Source organism: Dasypus novemcinctus, chromosome 1 (assembly GCF_030445035.2).
Source record: "Dasypus novemcinctus isolate mDasNov1 chromosome 1, mDasNov1.1.hap2, whole genome shotgun sequence".
NCBI lineage: Eukaryota > Metazoa > Chordata > Mammalia > Cingulata > Dasypodidae > Dasypus > Dasypus novemcinctus.
In genome coordinates, this window is record NC_080673.1 from 137803999 (window position 1) to 137818984 (window position 14986).

Below are 14986 nucleotides of genomic sequence, written 5' to 3' on the forward strand. Positions count from 1 at the left end.
TTCCCAAGTGACAACTTTCCCAAGTGTCAGAACTAGAATTCAAGTCCACACCGGCTGATTGTAAGGCCTGAAAGCTACAAGACCCTGCAGCCTCAGGAAAACCCAGTTGTATGTCACCCAAGTGCACTAAGTTGGATTCTTTAGATAGTTATATCACTTCGGAAATATTAAGAAGGTGAAATTCACTTCCGACTAGGATCATACATTTTAACTACAATGAGGCCCTATTGGCAGGTATGCCCAAATGCAAAAAAAAAAAGCAAGAAAATGGTCTTGTTATAATAAATTTTCTTTTGTTTGTGGTAGAGAAATAAGAGTGATATTGTCGAAATCACTGAGAGGTTTCAAATGCATTATTTTGAAAATCACATAGCAAACATATATATAATAGGCATGAACTCATGAGCCTGTATGACTCATCCTTCTAAAGAAAAATGATATATTCAGACTTGGATTTGTTTGGAAGAAATAATAATCATTTTTTTTACCAAGACCCTAATACCTTATTGGCAGACTTACTCTAAGTTTTTTATTCCCTTACCGAGTAACTGTGACCTCAGCAAGGATTCAGACAGGCAGGTGATTGACCCAAAAGAACATTAAACTTTCTGCAAACCCTCAGAATATTATTTCAATCATAGTTATTTGATGCCTGTGTTTTACCCAACTACCATAACAAGCCTTCAAATCAATGGGGAAAATGCACTCAAAACACAATGAAAACTGGAAGAGGGTACACATGGAAAACAACCTTGGGTCAGGTAGCATATAGAAGAGTACTGATGTGAGATTAGTCCTTGATGCTCTCAGCAATCAAGACACAATTCAGGTTATGATTCAGGAAAGAGTCTAGGATGGAACTGGATGCTTTTTTTTTTTTTTTCCGAGATACTGGGGCAGGGGATTGAACCCGGGGTCTCATATGTAGGAAGTTGGCACTTAACCACTGAGCCCTGAGCCACATCAGCTCCCCTGGGTTGGTTTTACATCTGTTTGCTTGTATTTTTTTGTTTGTTTGTTTTGGTTTGATTGCTTTAGTTTTTACGGGTACCAGAAACTGAACCCAGGAATCTCCCACGTGGGAAGCAGGTGCTCTCCTGTATTTTCAAAATATGTATCTTTCTCTTATGCTTCATAGTCCAGAGGATGATGGTGTGAAAGCAGATGTTATTATTGTGTTCCAATTCCCCTCTACTGAGCAAAGAGTAGTGAGAGAAAAAAGAATCCAGAGCATCTTATATCAGAGGATAAGGAACACAAGAGCCTTGCCAATAAATACTGCATCAGTTGAACTTAATGGTAAGTAGCTGTCTTCATTTGTGGTGTGAAGTCCATTTTATGTCTAATCTTAAATTTACTTATTATTTCCATTCCCAAAATAGCTAGAATTCAGCTAGAAAAATTGCAAACTGATAAACTGATATTTCAAGGTTTGATTATTCTGTGTTGAAAGCCTGTCTGATATTAGCCAGGTGGTTTTTCTAGCAGTAAGTTAATGGTGTTCCAAAATAAATACAAATCTTTACCACTAACAGAGGGTTAATCTGACCTAGGCACTGCCTTTGTGACTAACCAGGTGAAAAACCTTAAGGTTTTAGCAACAATTGTATCTCTGGGTGGGACTTCCCTCAAACACAAACTCATTTATTTCCTTTTAAAAATATATCAATAGTTCCTTTATATAGTGATGCTATGAAATTTTATTAACTTTTTTCCCATGGACATTTGGGAGCCACTAAAGCTATCTTATAAGTAATGTTTAAACTAGCCAAGTGTGCACATGTGTGCACACACTCTCACATACTTACTGGAACTATTTACATACTTTTCTACTATTTTCTTCACCATCATCACTTTTCTGAAAGCATTGTTATCAAGCCCTCCTCTATTCCCTTTACTTGCAGTATCTAATTTATTTATTTATTTACTTATTTATTTATTTATTTCTCTCCCCTTCCCCCACACCCCACCCCAGTTGTCTGCTCTCTGTGTCCATTTGCTGCATGTTCTTCTTTGTCTGCTTCTGTTGTTGTCAGTGGCACGGGAATCTGTGTCTCTTTTTTTTGTTGCATCATCTTGTTGTGTCAGCTCTCCATGTGGGTGGTGCCATTCCTGGGCAGGCTGCACTTTCTTTCCCGCTGGGCAGCTCTCCTTATGGGGCGCACTCCTTGCGTGTGGGGCTCCCCTACGCTGGGACACTCCTGCGTGGCAGGGCACTCCTTGCGTGCATCAGCACTGCGCGTGGGCCAGCTCCACACGGGTCAAGGAGGCCCGCGGTTTGAACCGTGGACCTCCCAATGTGGTAGACGGACACTCTCACCACTGGGCCAAGTCTGCCGCCCTAATTTATTTTCTATATTCTTATAAATAACACAAATTCACCTTTACAGATGTGAAAGTAGGACTATAAAGTTAAGGAATCTAACAAGTAAGAAGAGCTAAGATTCAAACCTGGACCTTCCTCCAAAGTCACTTTCATACTATTATAATTTCCCAAGTGCATTCCTGGAACACTAATTTCTTGAGAGGCTCTACAAAAATAAGTGTTCAGTGGTCAAATACATTTTGAAAATTCTGCCTATGATATCCACTGCTTGGAAATTCATCACTCTTATTAAGTGCTCTATGGAGTCCAGCCAGAAGGAAACCTGTTTACACTTGTACACTAAGCTGCCTCCATAAGCATCCACCTGCCGCAGACAAATACAGATTCTCCCTACAAATTCCTATGAACAGCAGATTTGAGAGGCTTCTCAGAAGAGAATCAGAGTAAGTGATTCATATCAGATATGAAACAGGAAGCCCTGCCCTTTTAAGGGTCTGGCTGACTCTTCAAGAGGAAACTTGATCAGGAAGTAAAAATCAGAGGGAACGGGATGGGCAGGAGTTTGCTAATATGACACAGAGTCAGCTACTCATGGAATAAACCTGGAGACCTCTCCCAACCTGGGAGGAAAGAACCTGTCAGAAGTTTAATCCTTCTTTGTTAGAAGGGAAAGCAAATTAATTGAAGTTGTGAAATAGCGACCATTCTGATAAGTTACATGATGCATTCTCTGTAACACCCAATGACCAGTTAATTGCCTGAGCTATCTCAAACCAGAAATGAAGCACAAAATCGTCATAGGCAGCCTGGCCTTTTTTGTTCTTTACAGACTCAGCTTATAAACTTCAGCTTATTTTAAAGACTTTGCTAGATTAGAGGGTAGGATGTGCTGTTGGGGAACTTGATTTGTGAGCCACCTAATTCTAACTCCACCAAAAGACCACTCAATCAGCCCATGCCTCTGCCTCCATTTTTTTTATTTATAATATTGCAAAGACAATGTTTGCTGTTCCTTCATTCATAGAGATGTTATGAGGATATTCAAGAAAATAGAAAACACAACAGGGAACATGAAGACTGTTATTACTTAAAAGCTATTAAATTTTGTAGACACTTCGAAAGCTTGAAAGCATTAAAAGTCAATTGATTGGGAAGTGGATGTGTCTCAAGCTGTTGGGTGCCCCACAACCACGTGAGAGGTCCTGGTTCAGTTCTTGCTTACTCCTAAAAAAGAAGATGAACACACAATTAACAGACACAGAACAAGAGCAGATAGCGAGTGCAAAACAACAGGGGTGGGGGGGAATAAATAAAATCTTTTTTTAAAAAGTCACTTGATTGATGAGTAATAGAAAGAGCAAGAATCTTGGAGTTTTAGAATTTCCAAATGTAAAAAGTGCAGTGTTTACTTGCTCTTAGAAGGGGCCCACCTAAGTGGAAAGCTTAGTAGAATCCTCAAGTCAATTCTTACAGGCAAAAGTATTGCTCTCCAGTAGGGAATGCAAGGAATTCCAATGAATGAAAATCTGCAGAGATTCCAGACCAAGTCTAGAAATGAACTTGAAGTCCAAGGTTTAGCCAAACTTTTTGCTCAAGTGTTTGTGTTTTTGTTTTAAAAATAACTGTCATGTGGGTCCTTCACATGATACAGTGTCTCAAAGCAAAACTAAAACCAACTTCTTTTCATTGCTAAATTTGTGGAATAGTGTATCACCTACATGTCAGTTGATGTGAACTCCAGTTCCCATTATGATGCTTGTAGCACATTGAATCCTAAATGTTAACTGGATTACTCCCAACTTAGAAGTAAAGGGGTAACTTTCAAGACTAAGATGTTAATGCTTTTTTTCACTCCTAGACCTGAAGAGTTAAAATATTTGGATGAAATTAGAAAACTACATTAGCTAGTTACCTGTGTGTGGGTAGTTTACTTCCAGATGTAATTATTCTCCCTAGGTTTAAAACTCCAGTTACACTCACAACAATTCTACTTACCCAAGTATTATTCCTAAAAATGGACGGCTTGCATCCTATTCAAACTGAAGTTGAAGTTTTAACTAAAGAATTCTAATGTTTTGCTAGTATCCACTTTAATGCATACTAATAGGGGATAAATTAAGTGAGTTTAAAATTTGAAACAAGACTTTACTACCTTAAACTACATTTCAGAGAAAAGCGAATTCTTCCTGTTGAATAAGCACTGAGAAGCTATCCTGAGCAATTGATTCTTTATCATATGATAATTTGGGAATGCATATTTTCAAAAGCTCCCACTTTGCAGAGTTCATCATGATTAGTTTCCCAAAAGGTATTCATAGAAGGTGAGTAGAAAGAAAATTCTTATTTTGCACAAAGAGAAATAATAGGCCAAGAGTATGAGTCTGGGAAACATAGCACAGGTAGTTTGTTCTGTCCTCATTCTGTTCAGTAAGCCATTTTAAACTAGAAAATCATCACAGTTTTATGTAAATTTCTACCAATTTAAGTTTATGTTTGAGTTTCCTTTGTCAGATTCCTAACATTATTAGAAATTGACAGAGTATTTAATTTTAGGTTCTGTCCAATATTTGTCCTTTACCAATACCCAGTAGATTTTGGGTAAGAATACATACACGGTAGCTTACTCTTCAGAACATACATTTTGGTACTTTTGAAACTGAGTTTTAAAGTATTCTAAATTTACTTTACGTAAGAGTTTTCAAACTTTTTCAGTCCTGGAGTCCTTTGACCAAAGAAAGGCTTATGTGAAGTCTTAAATGAACAAAAGAGACAAAAGCAGACCTACGCTGGTTGAAGCTGGGTTTGAGGCCCAGAGACCCATCTATTTTCTCGCCCTTTCTCCACTTCACACAATTCACCTGAATCCAAAGGGCTTTATCCTGCAACATTAGAAAACCATTTCTACGTACTAATGCGAAGTATATGTGGATTTAATCATCCGCTATTGGTGCCTTAATCACCCAATGAGTTATTGCTTACCTAATTAGAAGTTGCCTGTAAGTCTCTACAAAATATTGTAAATATTTATCCTATAAGATACCATTCTCCTGACTAATCTATGAGCTCAACTATCTAGAATCTACGTATGGTCAGGATCCTCAGGTAATTCCCAGTCATTGAGACCAACTAGAGAAAAAATCAAGTCATCATTCTTTGTTCTATTTTGTTTTTCAGCAATGAGCTCATCAACAGGGAAGCTAACTTTCCAAGCATGTAAGTCTAGAGAGCTTAGATAAACAAGTTCAATTTCCACATCAGAAAGGACAACATCTTCAAATATCAGCTCATAATTTCCCATCAATGTTCCACATTTTCTTTGGGAGATTATAACAATTGGACAATATTTGTAATGGCATCTTTGATCTCTAATATTCAATACTTTTTTCCTAATTCTGGGAGTGATCATTTAGTCATGTTCAAGAAAAACCCTTTACATGGTGGAAATTTGGGAACCATTTGAAGAAATTATATATTTCTGGTTTGGAATTAAGTGGACTTGCTTTTCTAATATATTCCAAATGCTATAAAATGTGCTTTCTGCTGAGAAATAAAATGAGGAAGTAATTAATAGGGAGGAGACAGACCCCATTATCTCTACCCAACCTGCACATTTTGCTTAATTTAATCATCTCCATGGTTGAAAGCTGATCCATTCACTCCCATTGTATCACTGTGGCCTACATTATGAAAGATTTTTACAAAAGTGGTGATGAATTTGAACTAAGGGGTTCATGCCTCTGTGTCTTGCAAATAGAGTAACTCTATATTTACTCTATATTATATTTACTCTATATTTACTCTATATTATATTATATATATTAGCTCTATATTCAATCATTCAAATACTTTTTAACGTCTACCAAGTTCCCAAAATCGTGCCAGGAACTAGTGACACTATTGTGAGTAAGACATGATAAGTCCAGCCCTAAAATACGTTAGAGTTCAGAGCTAGGGGGAAACAGATAAATAAGTCTGGGAATGTTAGATAGTACAGTAAATGCTATCGCAAGAGTCAGTCAGAGGCAGCTGACCTGGTCTTGTGGGGTCCAAAAGTGATCCCTGAGACACGATGGAGGAGAAGGTGCAAATCAAGTGACAGATAGGGTGAGTGCTCTGGACAGGGGCAATAGTATGTAAAAATGTCTCCAAGCAAGTGAGAACATAATTATTTCTTGTAAATGAAGCAATGTCAGTATGACTGGAACATAGAATAAGGAGTGGGAAGGTGGGTTACGGGTATGATTAATAATAATCAAGGACCAGAACTGTGCTAAAATATTTCAACTTCATTTTGAGACAACGAGATTTCAGTGAAGGGTTTTATCCGCTTGAAAAAGATAACTCAGGTTGTAGTATAGAGAATGGATTGGAAATGGTCAAGACTGGGAGTAAAGAAACCAATTGGGAACCTATTGCAGACACCCAGATGAGAGAAAAATAGAAGTCTAAACTAGAATAATGACAGAGGGATGCAGATTTCTAAAATGGCTGGCCATGGTTGGAATATTACCAATACTAATAAAATGAATTTTCTGCTTAGATATCTAATAAGTTGGGACAAGATTAGAAACTACTGTATTTCCTCATTAGCACCACATTCTAAAATAGGCTTAATTCTTTAGTGGAAACTCTAAGTAGCATAGTATTCTCTGACCTGATGCACATAATAGAGTACATATTTGTTCCAGACAATAGTAAATACAAAGCTTTTGTGGAAATAGGGGCCCTTCCATCCTGAAAAGTGAGACTGGTCATGATATATTCCTATGTCCACCTTAGGAACTATTCACTCAAAAAAAAGAGATAGGGTAAGGGCTTCCAGCAAATGGGAAACTACTTGTCCAGTCTGGGAGAGTTTTCTTCTGGTGAGGTCTTCATGCCAAAGTTGCACTGCTGGATCACCTAAAATGGAGAAACAATCTTAGTCAGGGCTCTGAAAACATTTAGATAACGCCAGTGCAAGTTCTTAGGACTAATTTGACATTTGGTGGCAGGTCTATCCTTCACAGCTTAATATAGCTTTAGTAAATGACCATTTATGTACATCTATAAATGAAGAGAGTGAGCAAAAATCAATATATCAGGAAATACAGAGAACGGATATCAATATAGCAAATGCTTGTATGATACAGATATTATTGCACAGCCATACTCTTAGGTTCTCTGTATCAAATAAGGTTAAGGAAGACATTTCCTCTAACTCAATAATCTAATCTCTTTCAGGTTGTGGTAAACGAGTTGTCCCATTAATAGTCAACAGAATAATGTCTGGAGACATTGCAGCCAAATCTGCCTGGCCTTGGCAAGCTTCCCTTCAGCGTAACAACATTCATCAGTGTGGGGCCACTTTGGTTAGTAACACGTGGCTCATCACTGCAGCACACTGCTTTAAGAAGTAAGTAATTGAGCTTAATCCGGACCGCACTAGTTTTATCATGTTCTGAGTAATAATCAGTGTCCCAAATATTAACCGGAGTAAAATAAGAACAATTTATTTCAGGTTCTTTTCTAAAATAAATATATTCTTGTATACTTAATTGGAATTTTTGGTAGTGGTAGAATAAAGGGAATAGTAGTCATAATCCTAGTATCTTAGTATTCTTTCATCAAGTCCCCAGAGTTTTGGATAAATAAATTGTGTAAGAAAACATAAATAACCCTAACACAAAATATTGAGTAATGATGTAAAATCATCAATTATTAATACTATCTTAAACAATCCTCTCCACATAATACTAGTCTCTGTTACTGTCAAACTCCTAAAACAGTCTCTTGCTGATCATAAATAATATGTAAATTAATTGGAAAGTAATATTGAAATCTTCATAGGATGCAAGTTGTTAACTGTGATGATGGAGAACTGAAGAAATCAAATTTATCTTAATGTCTTTGGAAAAGGGACTTGCCTTTATTTCCAAAGCTCAGCCTTCATACCTACATGCTAACTGAATATAACTCAAAATGACTTGGAGCTTGACTTACATTATTTTCTAAGCAACAAAAATTCAACTGTGCATTTCAACGAAGCCCCCAAATTCTATTATACCTGACCATAATGTCTGCTTCATTCTCTGCTATTGTAACAACTAATTTAATAATTTTGTAAAATTATTGAAACTCCTCTCTAAATCTCAAACTCCATCACTACCTTCATCATGCTCCTTTTATGTAGAATGAACACAACTGCCCACACCATCTTCTACTGCCTTACCTTGTCTAACACACACAGCACATTCCCTAAAATTGCATCATGTGTTTCACCAGGCCACTCCATGCTACTTTCTTTCTTTATAATGTACATCTACACAAAACACCCTCAATCCATTCAATCCCAGTTCTCTTGAACAACTTTACATTTCTTATTTTGAAATTCCCCCTAAGCTGAGTTCTGCATCAAAAAAGACTCAAGGTCATTTACTCACAGCACAGCTTCCTCCATAAAGCTTATATGATCACAGCAATTTCTCCTTCACTTATATTTATTCATTCAACAAACATTTGATGAAGACCTACTCAGTGCTAGTACTCTGTACAATACCCCCAAACCTGAATATTTTAAAAATAATAACAAATAAAAATAAATGTGAGGTTCTAACTTGGGTCAAAAATTTAAGTATTTTTGTGCAGAATAGTTTTCCATGTTACTCTTAACATGGGAAAATTACTTAGAATTTTTTGTTGGAAATGAGCTCACTGTGAGTCAATTGCCCTCAAAGTTACATTGTAATCTAGATTGCATTAAAAGAAACACAGAAACCAAAATAAATTAGATGATAGACCTGTGCTGGTCAGATCCTACATGAAATAGTGCATTCTGTCCTGGGTGACACACTTAATGGCAACTTGACAAAAGGAAATGCTCTTAGAGTAGAGAGTCTTGGATGGTAAAGAAAGGTGATAGTATACCCCAAGGTTTTGCCACTCTAAGTGTGATCCACAGACCAGCAATATTCACATCATTAGGGAGTTTGTTAGAAATGCAAGAATCTCACGCCCTGTTTTAGACTCACTAAATTCAGGAGCTGCATTTTAATAATACCCCCAGATTATTTGTATACACATAAAGTTTGAGAAACATTTGTCCATAGAATAAAAAATTTTAACCTGAGAAAGCTCTGGGAGAGATGATAGTTGTAGTCATGTAACTGAAGTACTTTCACATGGAAGAGAATTTGGGAGTCAGCTTTACACTGAATCCTAGGAAGAGCTTGCCCACAGTTAGAGGTGCTCAAAGATGAAAGGATGTCAGGGACTCCAAGATGAAGAAAGGGACAATAAGACAAGGAAGGAAGAGAGGAAGAGAGAGAGGGAAGCAGGGAGGGAAAGAAAAGATGCTTCTATCTGCAAGAGTTCAAGCATAGGCAATAACTACTTGAGTGTTGTTTTCTTTAAATAACAAGTGTCGCTACTTACTGAGCTCCACTTGTTACAAAAATTTGTTTAAGGGTTTAAGATTAGTTTCAAATAATTCTTATTTCCACCCTGCTTGGTAAGCCCTATTACACCAAGGAAGATAAGAAAATTTAAGTAACCCACCCCAAGTCACAATGTTAAAAGATGACGGAGTTGAAAACAAACATAGGTTTTCTTCATGCTAAATCCCATCTTTCAAGCACTAGATCAGTGAGAGGACTAGGATAGGTGAGCAATCACATCCTGAGATTGTTTGATATTTCATTATTGTGGCTTATAATATTGGGTTAAAACTTTAGTAAAACTCATTACAAGACTGGATATTCTTAAGCCAACCATTGACAAAAATCCCAGATCTTTTTTGTAGGTATGGCTTCTGGACAAGGTGTCACTACTTTATTTTGGGATCTAAATGACTATTTTTATTTTTCACCATTAAATTTCATTTTGTTGGTATGGGCCAAGGCTAAAAGTTTAGAAATATTATCCTTAATGTTGACTTACCTTCTTCTGTATCAGGTATTTTGTCCAGGTTTTGTCATCTACAAATATAAGAAATACAAGCTGTAATAAAGAGTATCCAATCATTATTGTCTAAAAGTTCTAGAATGATCATTCCCAGATAAGTGAACATAATTCAACATCTGGCCTTTACAATTCCAAGTCCAAGGACTTGGTTTATCTAAGTTCACCTAGGCATTAAGTTGAGGGAACAGTTGTGCATCAATAAAACTCACAAAAGACTGATATATATAAACTTAAATGTCAATGTGTTTATGCTAAGCAATTTTTTGTTTAGCTTTTCTCATCAGTGTCTTTTTGCACATCAAAATGGTATTAAAAACAAAATTTTAAATTGCCTTGAAAATAGAACCTAGCAATAAATGCAGCATAATTAAAAAGCTGCCAAATTGGATTTCAATGTCATTGATATATTTAAATACTTCTTTCTAACAATAAAACTACCCTACTAAGAAAAAAGTTGGTTGAGAAACAAATGTCTGTATAGGAAGAATTTCTGCCTCTTTGCTTATACTTGATGTATGATGCAAGTTCAATTAGCTGAGGAACTTTAATAGAATTTCAGTGGGACACAGTTCCCTATATAGAGAAGAACAAAGAAAGCCAGGCAGACATGTGATACTAGGCAAATAACTCATCATGTCTTTTTTCCCTTAAGAATAAAAACAAAGACTATGTTACCAGATGATCATTCCAAGCCCTATTTGTACTATGATCCATAAGTTGCTCAAGCCCACAAGCTAGAAATATTCCACACTTGGTCATATTTCACAGAACTATTGCAATCTCTTCTCAGGGCCTTTACCGTATCTGCTCTTGCCCTCCTAACAATCTATTCTCTAGAAAGAGCCAACGTGATTTTATTAAAATGTAAGTAAGATTATATCACTTTCCAACTTGAAGTCATCCAGTGGATTTCCATATCAATTAGAATAAAATTAATCAATTTATCATGACCTAGAAAGTACTATAGAATCAGGCCCTGCCTACCTCTCCAACCTCATCCCCCACCCTCTTACCCTCATGGCCTGATTTATAGCCCAATCTCAACCAAGGCCTTGCCAAGTTTGCCTGGAAACTTGTCTTTCCAATCTTCTCACAACTAACTCCCACATCCTCAAAAAAGCCTTCCCTAACTATTCTAGTCACTCAACTCCAGAAAAAATCTTGTTTCATCTTATTCATAACACTTATCACTGTCTGAATTTATTTATCTATTTGTTCATTTGTTTTGATATTTTTGCTTCACTAGAATCTAATACTCCCTGTGAGCAGGGACCTTGCCTGTGTGTTCACCACTTTATCCTTAGCGTAGGAATAATGCTGAGTACATGGGTATTCAACAAATATCTGCTAAAGGCACGAATTAATGACAGTTTATATACCTTCCAGGTCTAAAATTTGATAATTCTATGTTGGATTGCAATTCTAAGATGTTGTTTGTATACACTTTATCTTTCAAAACAGTAGCAATAGACTATATTTAAAGTATTCTCCACATGGTATTTTCTCTTTTATTAGCCTAAATACAATCAATGTGATGTGATTAATATATTCTTTTATTTCTCTCCTTTTACAGTAGTGCAAATCCACGGCAATGGACAGTTAGCTTTGGAACAACAATCAATCCTCCCTTAATGAAAAGAAATGTCAAAAGAATTATTGTCCACGAGAGGTATCGCTCCCCAGCAAGAGAGTACGACATTGCTGCTGTGCAGTTCTCACCCAGAGTCCCCTTTAATGATGACATACGCCGGATTTGTTTGCCACGGGCCTCTGCAACCTTCCAACCAAATTCGACTGTCTACATCACAGGATTTGGGGCACTTTTTTATGGTGGTGGGTATCTCAGAAAAGAGCACAGCGCACCAAGTCCTGTCCAGAGTGCTGTAATTTAATCTACATCCGTATTATCCTGCCAGCCATTTCCACACAGCCTGGTTGGATTACCCAGGGCTTTTATTTTACACATCACAAAAATTCCACTCAAATTAAAGCATAAAAAAGAACAAGATGGCGATGAAAAATTTGGTCATTTGAAGTGAAGTGATGAGTCTGGAGACAGAGCTGAATTCTGGAGTTCATACAGGGCTCTGGATCTCCCTGTCTTTTCATTTCGTGGCTCTGCTTACCCTTTGTTGACTTCATTTTGATGGAGTCTAGCTCCACAGAGTGGCAAAGGCTGCAAACAGCAGCTCTGGGTTTACATCATCCTCACCTAGTAAATTCAGAGGGCATGTCCCTGTCTCTGCCAGAGTTCAACCCCTGAAAAGGACTCTGATCAGTTCACCTTGTGTTCAGGGCCAGATTGACCAGCCAGCCAACCCCAATACTCACTCTTAGGCCTATATCAGGAAAAGCAAGGGTGTGGAAGGAGGGAGAAGCAGTTCCAAAAGACAGGGCTTCAAGGCAGACATGAGAGAAGTAAATGTTCCTTCAGCAACATTAAAATTTCTTCCCATGCGATGCTGTCTGTAATTCCAGGTGTACAGGTATGTTGCAGTCCTCATAACTACTTCTACCCTGAGACCCTCCTTCCCTCTATCATTTCCTCTCTTCCATTTCCTTTTAACTTTGTTCTGTAACTCATTTTCAGTGAAATACTCTATTCAATCAGCTCACAAATTTTTCTTTTGCTCAACTACAATCCACAGTTGCAGCCAAATCTGCTCCAAAACTAAAGAGGCTAATTTAAGGACGACTACAAAGAAAAATACTGAGTAGAGATAAATTGTCTCTGATTATAATGCTTATATAACAGTCTCTAAATTAATTTAATTTCATGTACTAACTTAGTCAACTAAGAAATAAAAAATGAATTCCTTTTTTAATGTTTTGAGGCATGCCCAATCAGAAATGTTTAACATTGTGGATTCTATCATCTTGTTTTTAATAGGTAAAACCCACCTGGTGCTGGTATTGTTATATATAGCAATCAATACGTAGAAGGTGTCTTTAAACATGGGCTTGAGAAGATGAAAAGGGACTTTCTGAGAATGACAGAATCCATACGTAGACTGCTATACAATTTACTTATATCCAACAAACTATAAAGAATAGGCCTTTAATTCTCAGTCTCCACTAAGGAATAGGAATAATACCTTTTCACTAATGATGCCTAGAATAGACTTTGCAGTCTCTGGAATGACTCTAAATCCCCATGTGATCTTGTTCCACACTTTATTAATCTCAGTGGTAGCTAAGTAAAGCTATAAGACAGGCAGCCCTGAGTTTGCACTCTCTGATAGGTTTTCTCTTAAAATAGAGTTGGCTTTCTCTGCTTCAGGATGACGGAAGGGGCATCTCAAATTTCTTTTGGTGTGGTGGGAAAAGTAATTTCCTTCTAAGAGTTTGAAGATTGCATAGTAATATACCTACACTAATACTTTTTGAGCAACAGAATCTAACTGGCATTTATAGAACATTCTACCCAAAAAGAGCAGAATGTACTTTATTTTCAAGTGCTCATGGAACATTCACCAAGATAGACCATATCATGGTAACAGTAAAAAAAAATCTCAACAAATTTAAAAGAATCGAAATCATACAAAGTATGTTCTCCGACCACAAATTAGAGCATCAAATAGCAGAAAGACAAGAAAATCTTTAAGCATGCAGAAATAAAACAATAAACTTGTAAATAATCCATGGCTCAAAGACGAAGTGTCAAAGAAAATTGACTTATATGTAAAAATACATGCAACCAAATGAAAATGAAAAACAATATATTAATATATTTGGGATGCACCTAAAGTGCTGAGAGGAAATTTTATAACCCAAAATGCTTCTATTAGAAAAGGCCTCATGTCATAGCCTAAGTTCTTAACTCAAGAAATTAGGAAAAGAAAAACAAAATGAACCCAAAGCAAGCAGAAGGAAATAAATAAAAAATATAAGAACAGAAATCAATGAAATTGAAAACAGGAAAACAATAGATAAAATGAATGAAATAAGAATCTGGTTCTATGAAAAAAATCAATACTTTGTAAGAAACACCATTAAGCATTACCACAAGTGGGTGAGAAGTAGTTTAACAACATATGGGAAGTTCTTTTTAAAATTTCAAATACATTTTACCAGTTTGTTTTCTGAAAAGTTTATAAATTTACACTGTCACCTATAATGTATAAATTATCAGTTTCAGCTTACCCTTTCCAGCACTGGACAAGAATTATTTTAAATTGATAACGTAGTTGGCAAAACAAAAACATTTATACCAATTGTATTCAAAGAACAGAATGACTTGAAAAGTCCCTGAGATTATTTTTAGTTTCAAACATATTTTCTGAGCATTTTTAAAAGGTGTCAGCAAACACCTCTGACAATGAATCCTGAAGTGGCACAGTATTCTAAATAAATTGGTGCCTCTAATAGTTTTCTATTTCTGTGTAACAGATTACCACTGATTTAGCAGCTTAATTCAGCACCCAGTGATTATCTCAGGTTCTGTGGGTCAGGAGGGGGACACAGCTTGGCTGGGTGCTCTCCTCAGATTCTCAAATGCTAAACAATCTAGGTATCGACTGGGGTTGTAGTTTCATCTGCTCCTCAGGGTCCTCTTTCTAGTTTACTGTTTTTTTGAAGAATTCCATTTTTGCAGCTGTATAACTCATGGCAGTTTGCTTTTTCAACACTGGTAGGAGAGTGTCTCTGAACTCAGGGAAAGCCTAAACCCTTTGTAAAAGCATTCACTTGATTAGGTCAGGCCCACATCAGATAATCTCC

The 14986-nt window shown here is 36.7% G+C and overlaps 1 protein-coding gene and 1 long non-coding RNA gene across 3 annotated transcripts in view; one reads left to right on the plus strand and one right to left on the minus strand.

Annotated features, from left to right (window-relative positions):
* TMPRSS11A (transmembrane serine protease 11A) overlaps positions 1-14986 on the plus strand; it is a 38218-nt gene that overhangs the window by 14741 nt on the left and 8491 nt on the right. Inside the window, exons 4-6 of one of the 2 annotated variants that reach the window (XM_071218657.1) lie at positions 1139-1299; positions 7550-7721; positions 11841-12100. In XM_071218657.1, coding sequence (XP_071074758.1) covers positions 1139-1299; positions 7550-7721; positions 11841-12100 — 593 coding nt within the window. Of the gene's footprint in view, positions 1-1138; positions 1300-7549; positions 7722-11840; positions 12101-12627; positions 12754-14986 lie in introns of those variants that run through there. The other variant, XR_011650144.1, reaches the window with a different exon arrangement.
* Positions 3344-10281, minus strand: LOC139440022 (uncharacterized). The gene is made up of 3 exons (XR_011650151.1): positions 10244-10281; positions 7164-7228; positions 3344-3550 (listed from the first exon to the last, which is right to left on the minus strand). It is a non-coding gene; the product is annotated as an uncharacterized lncRNA (long non-coding RNA).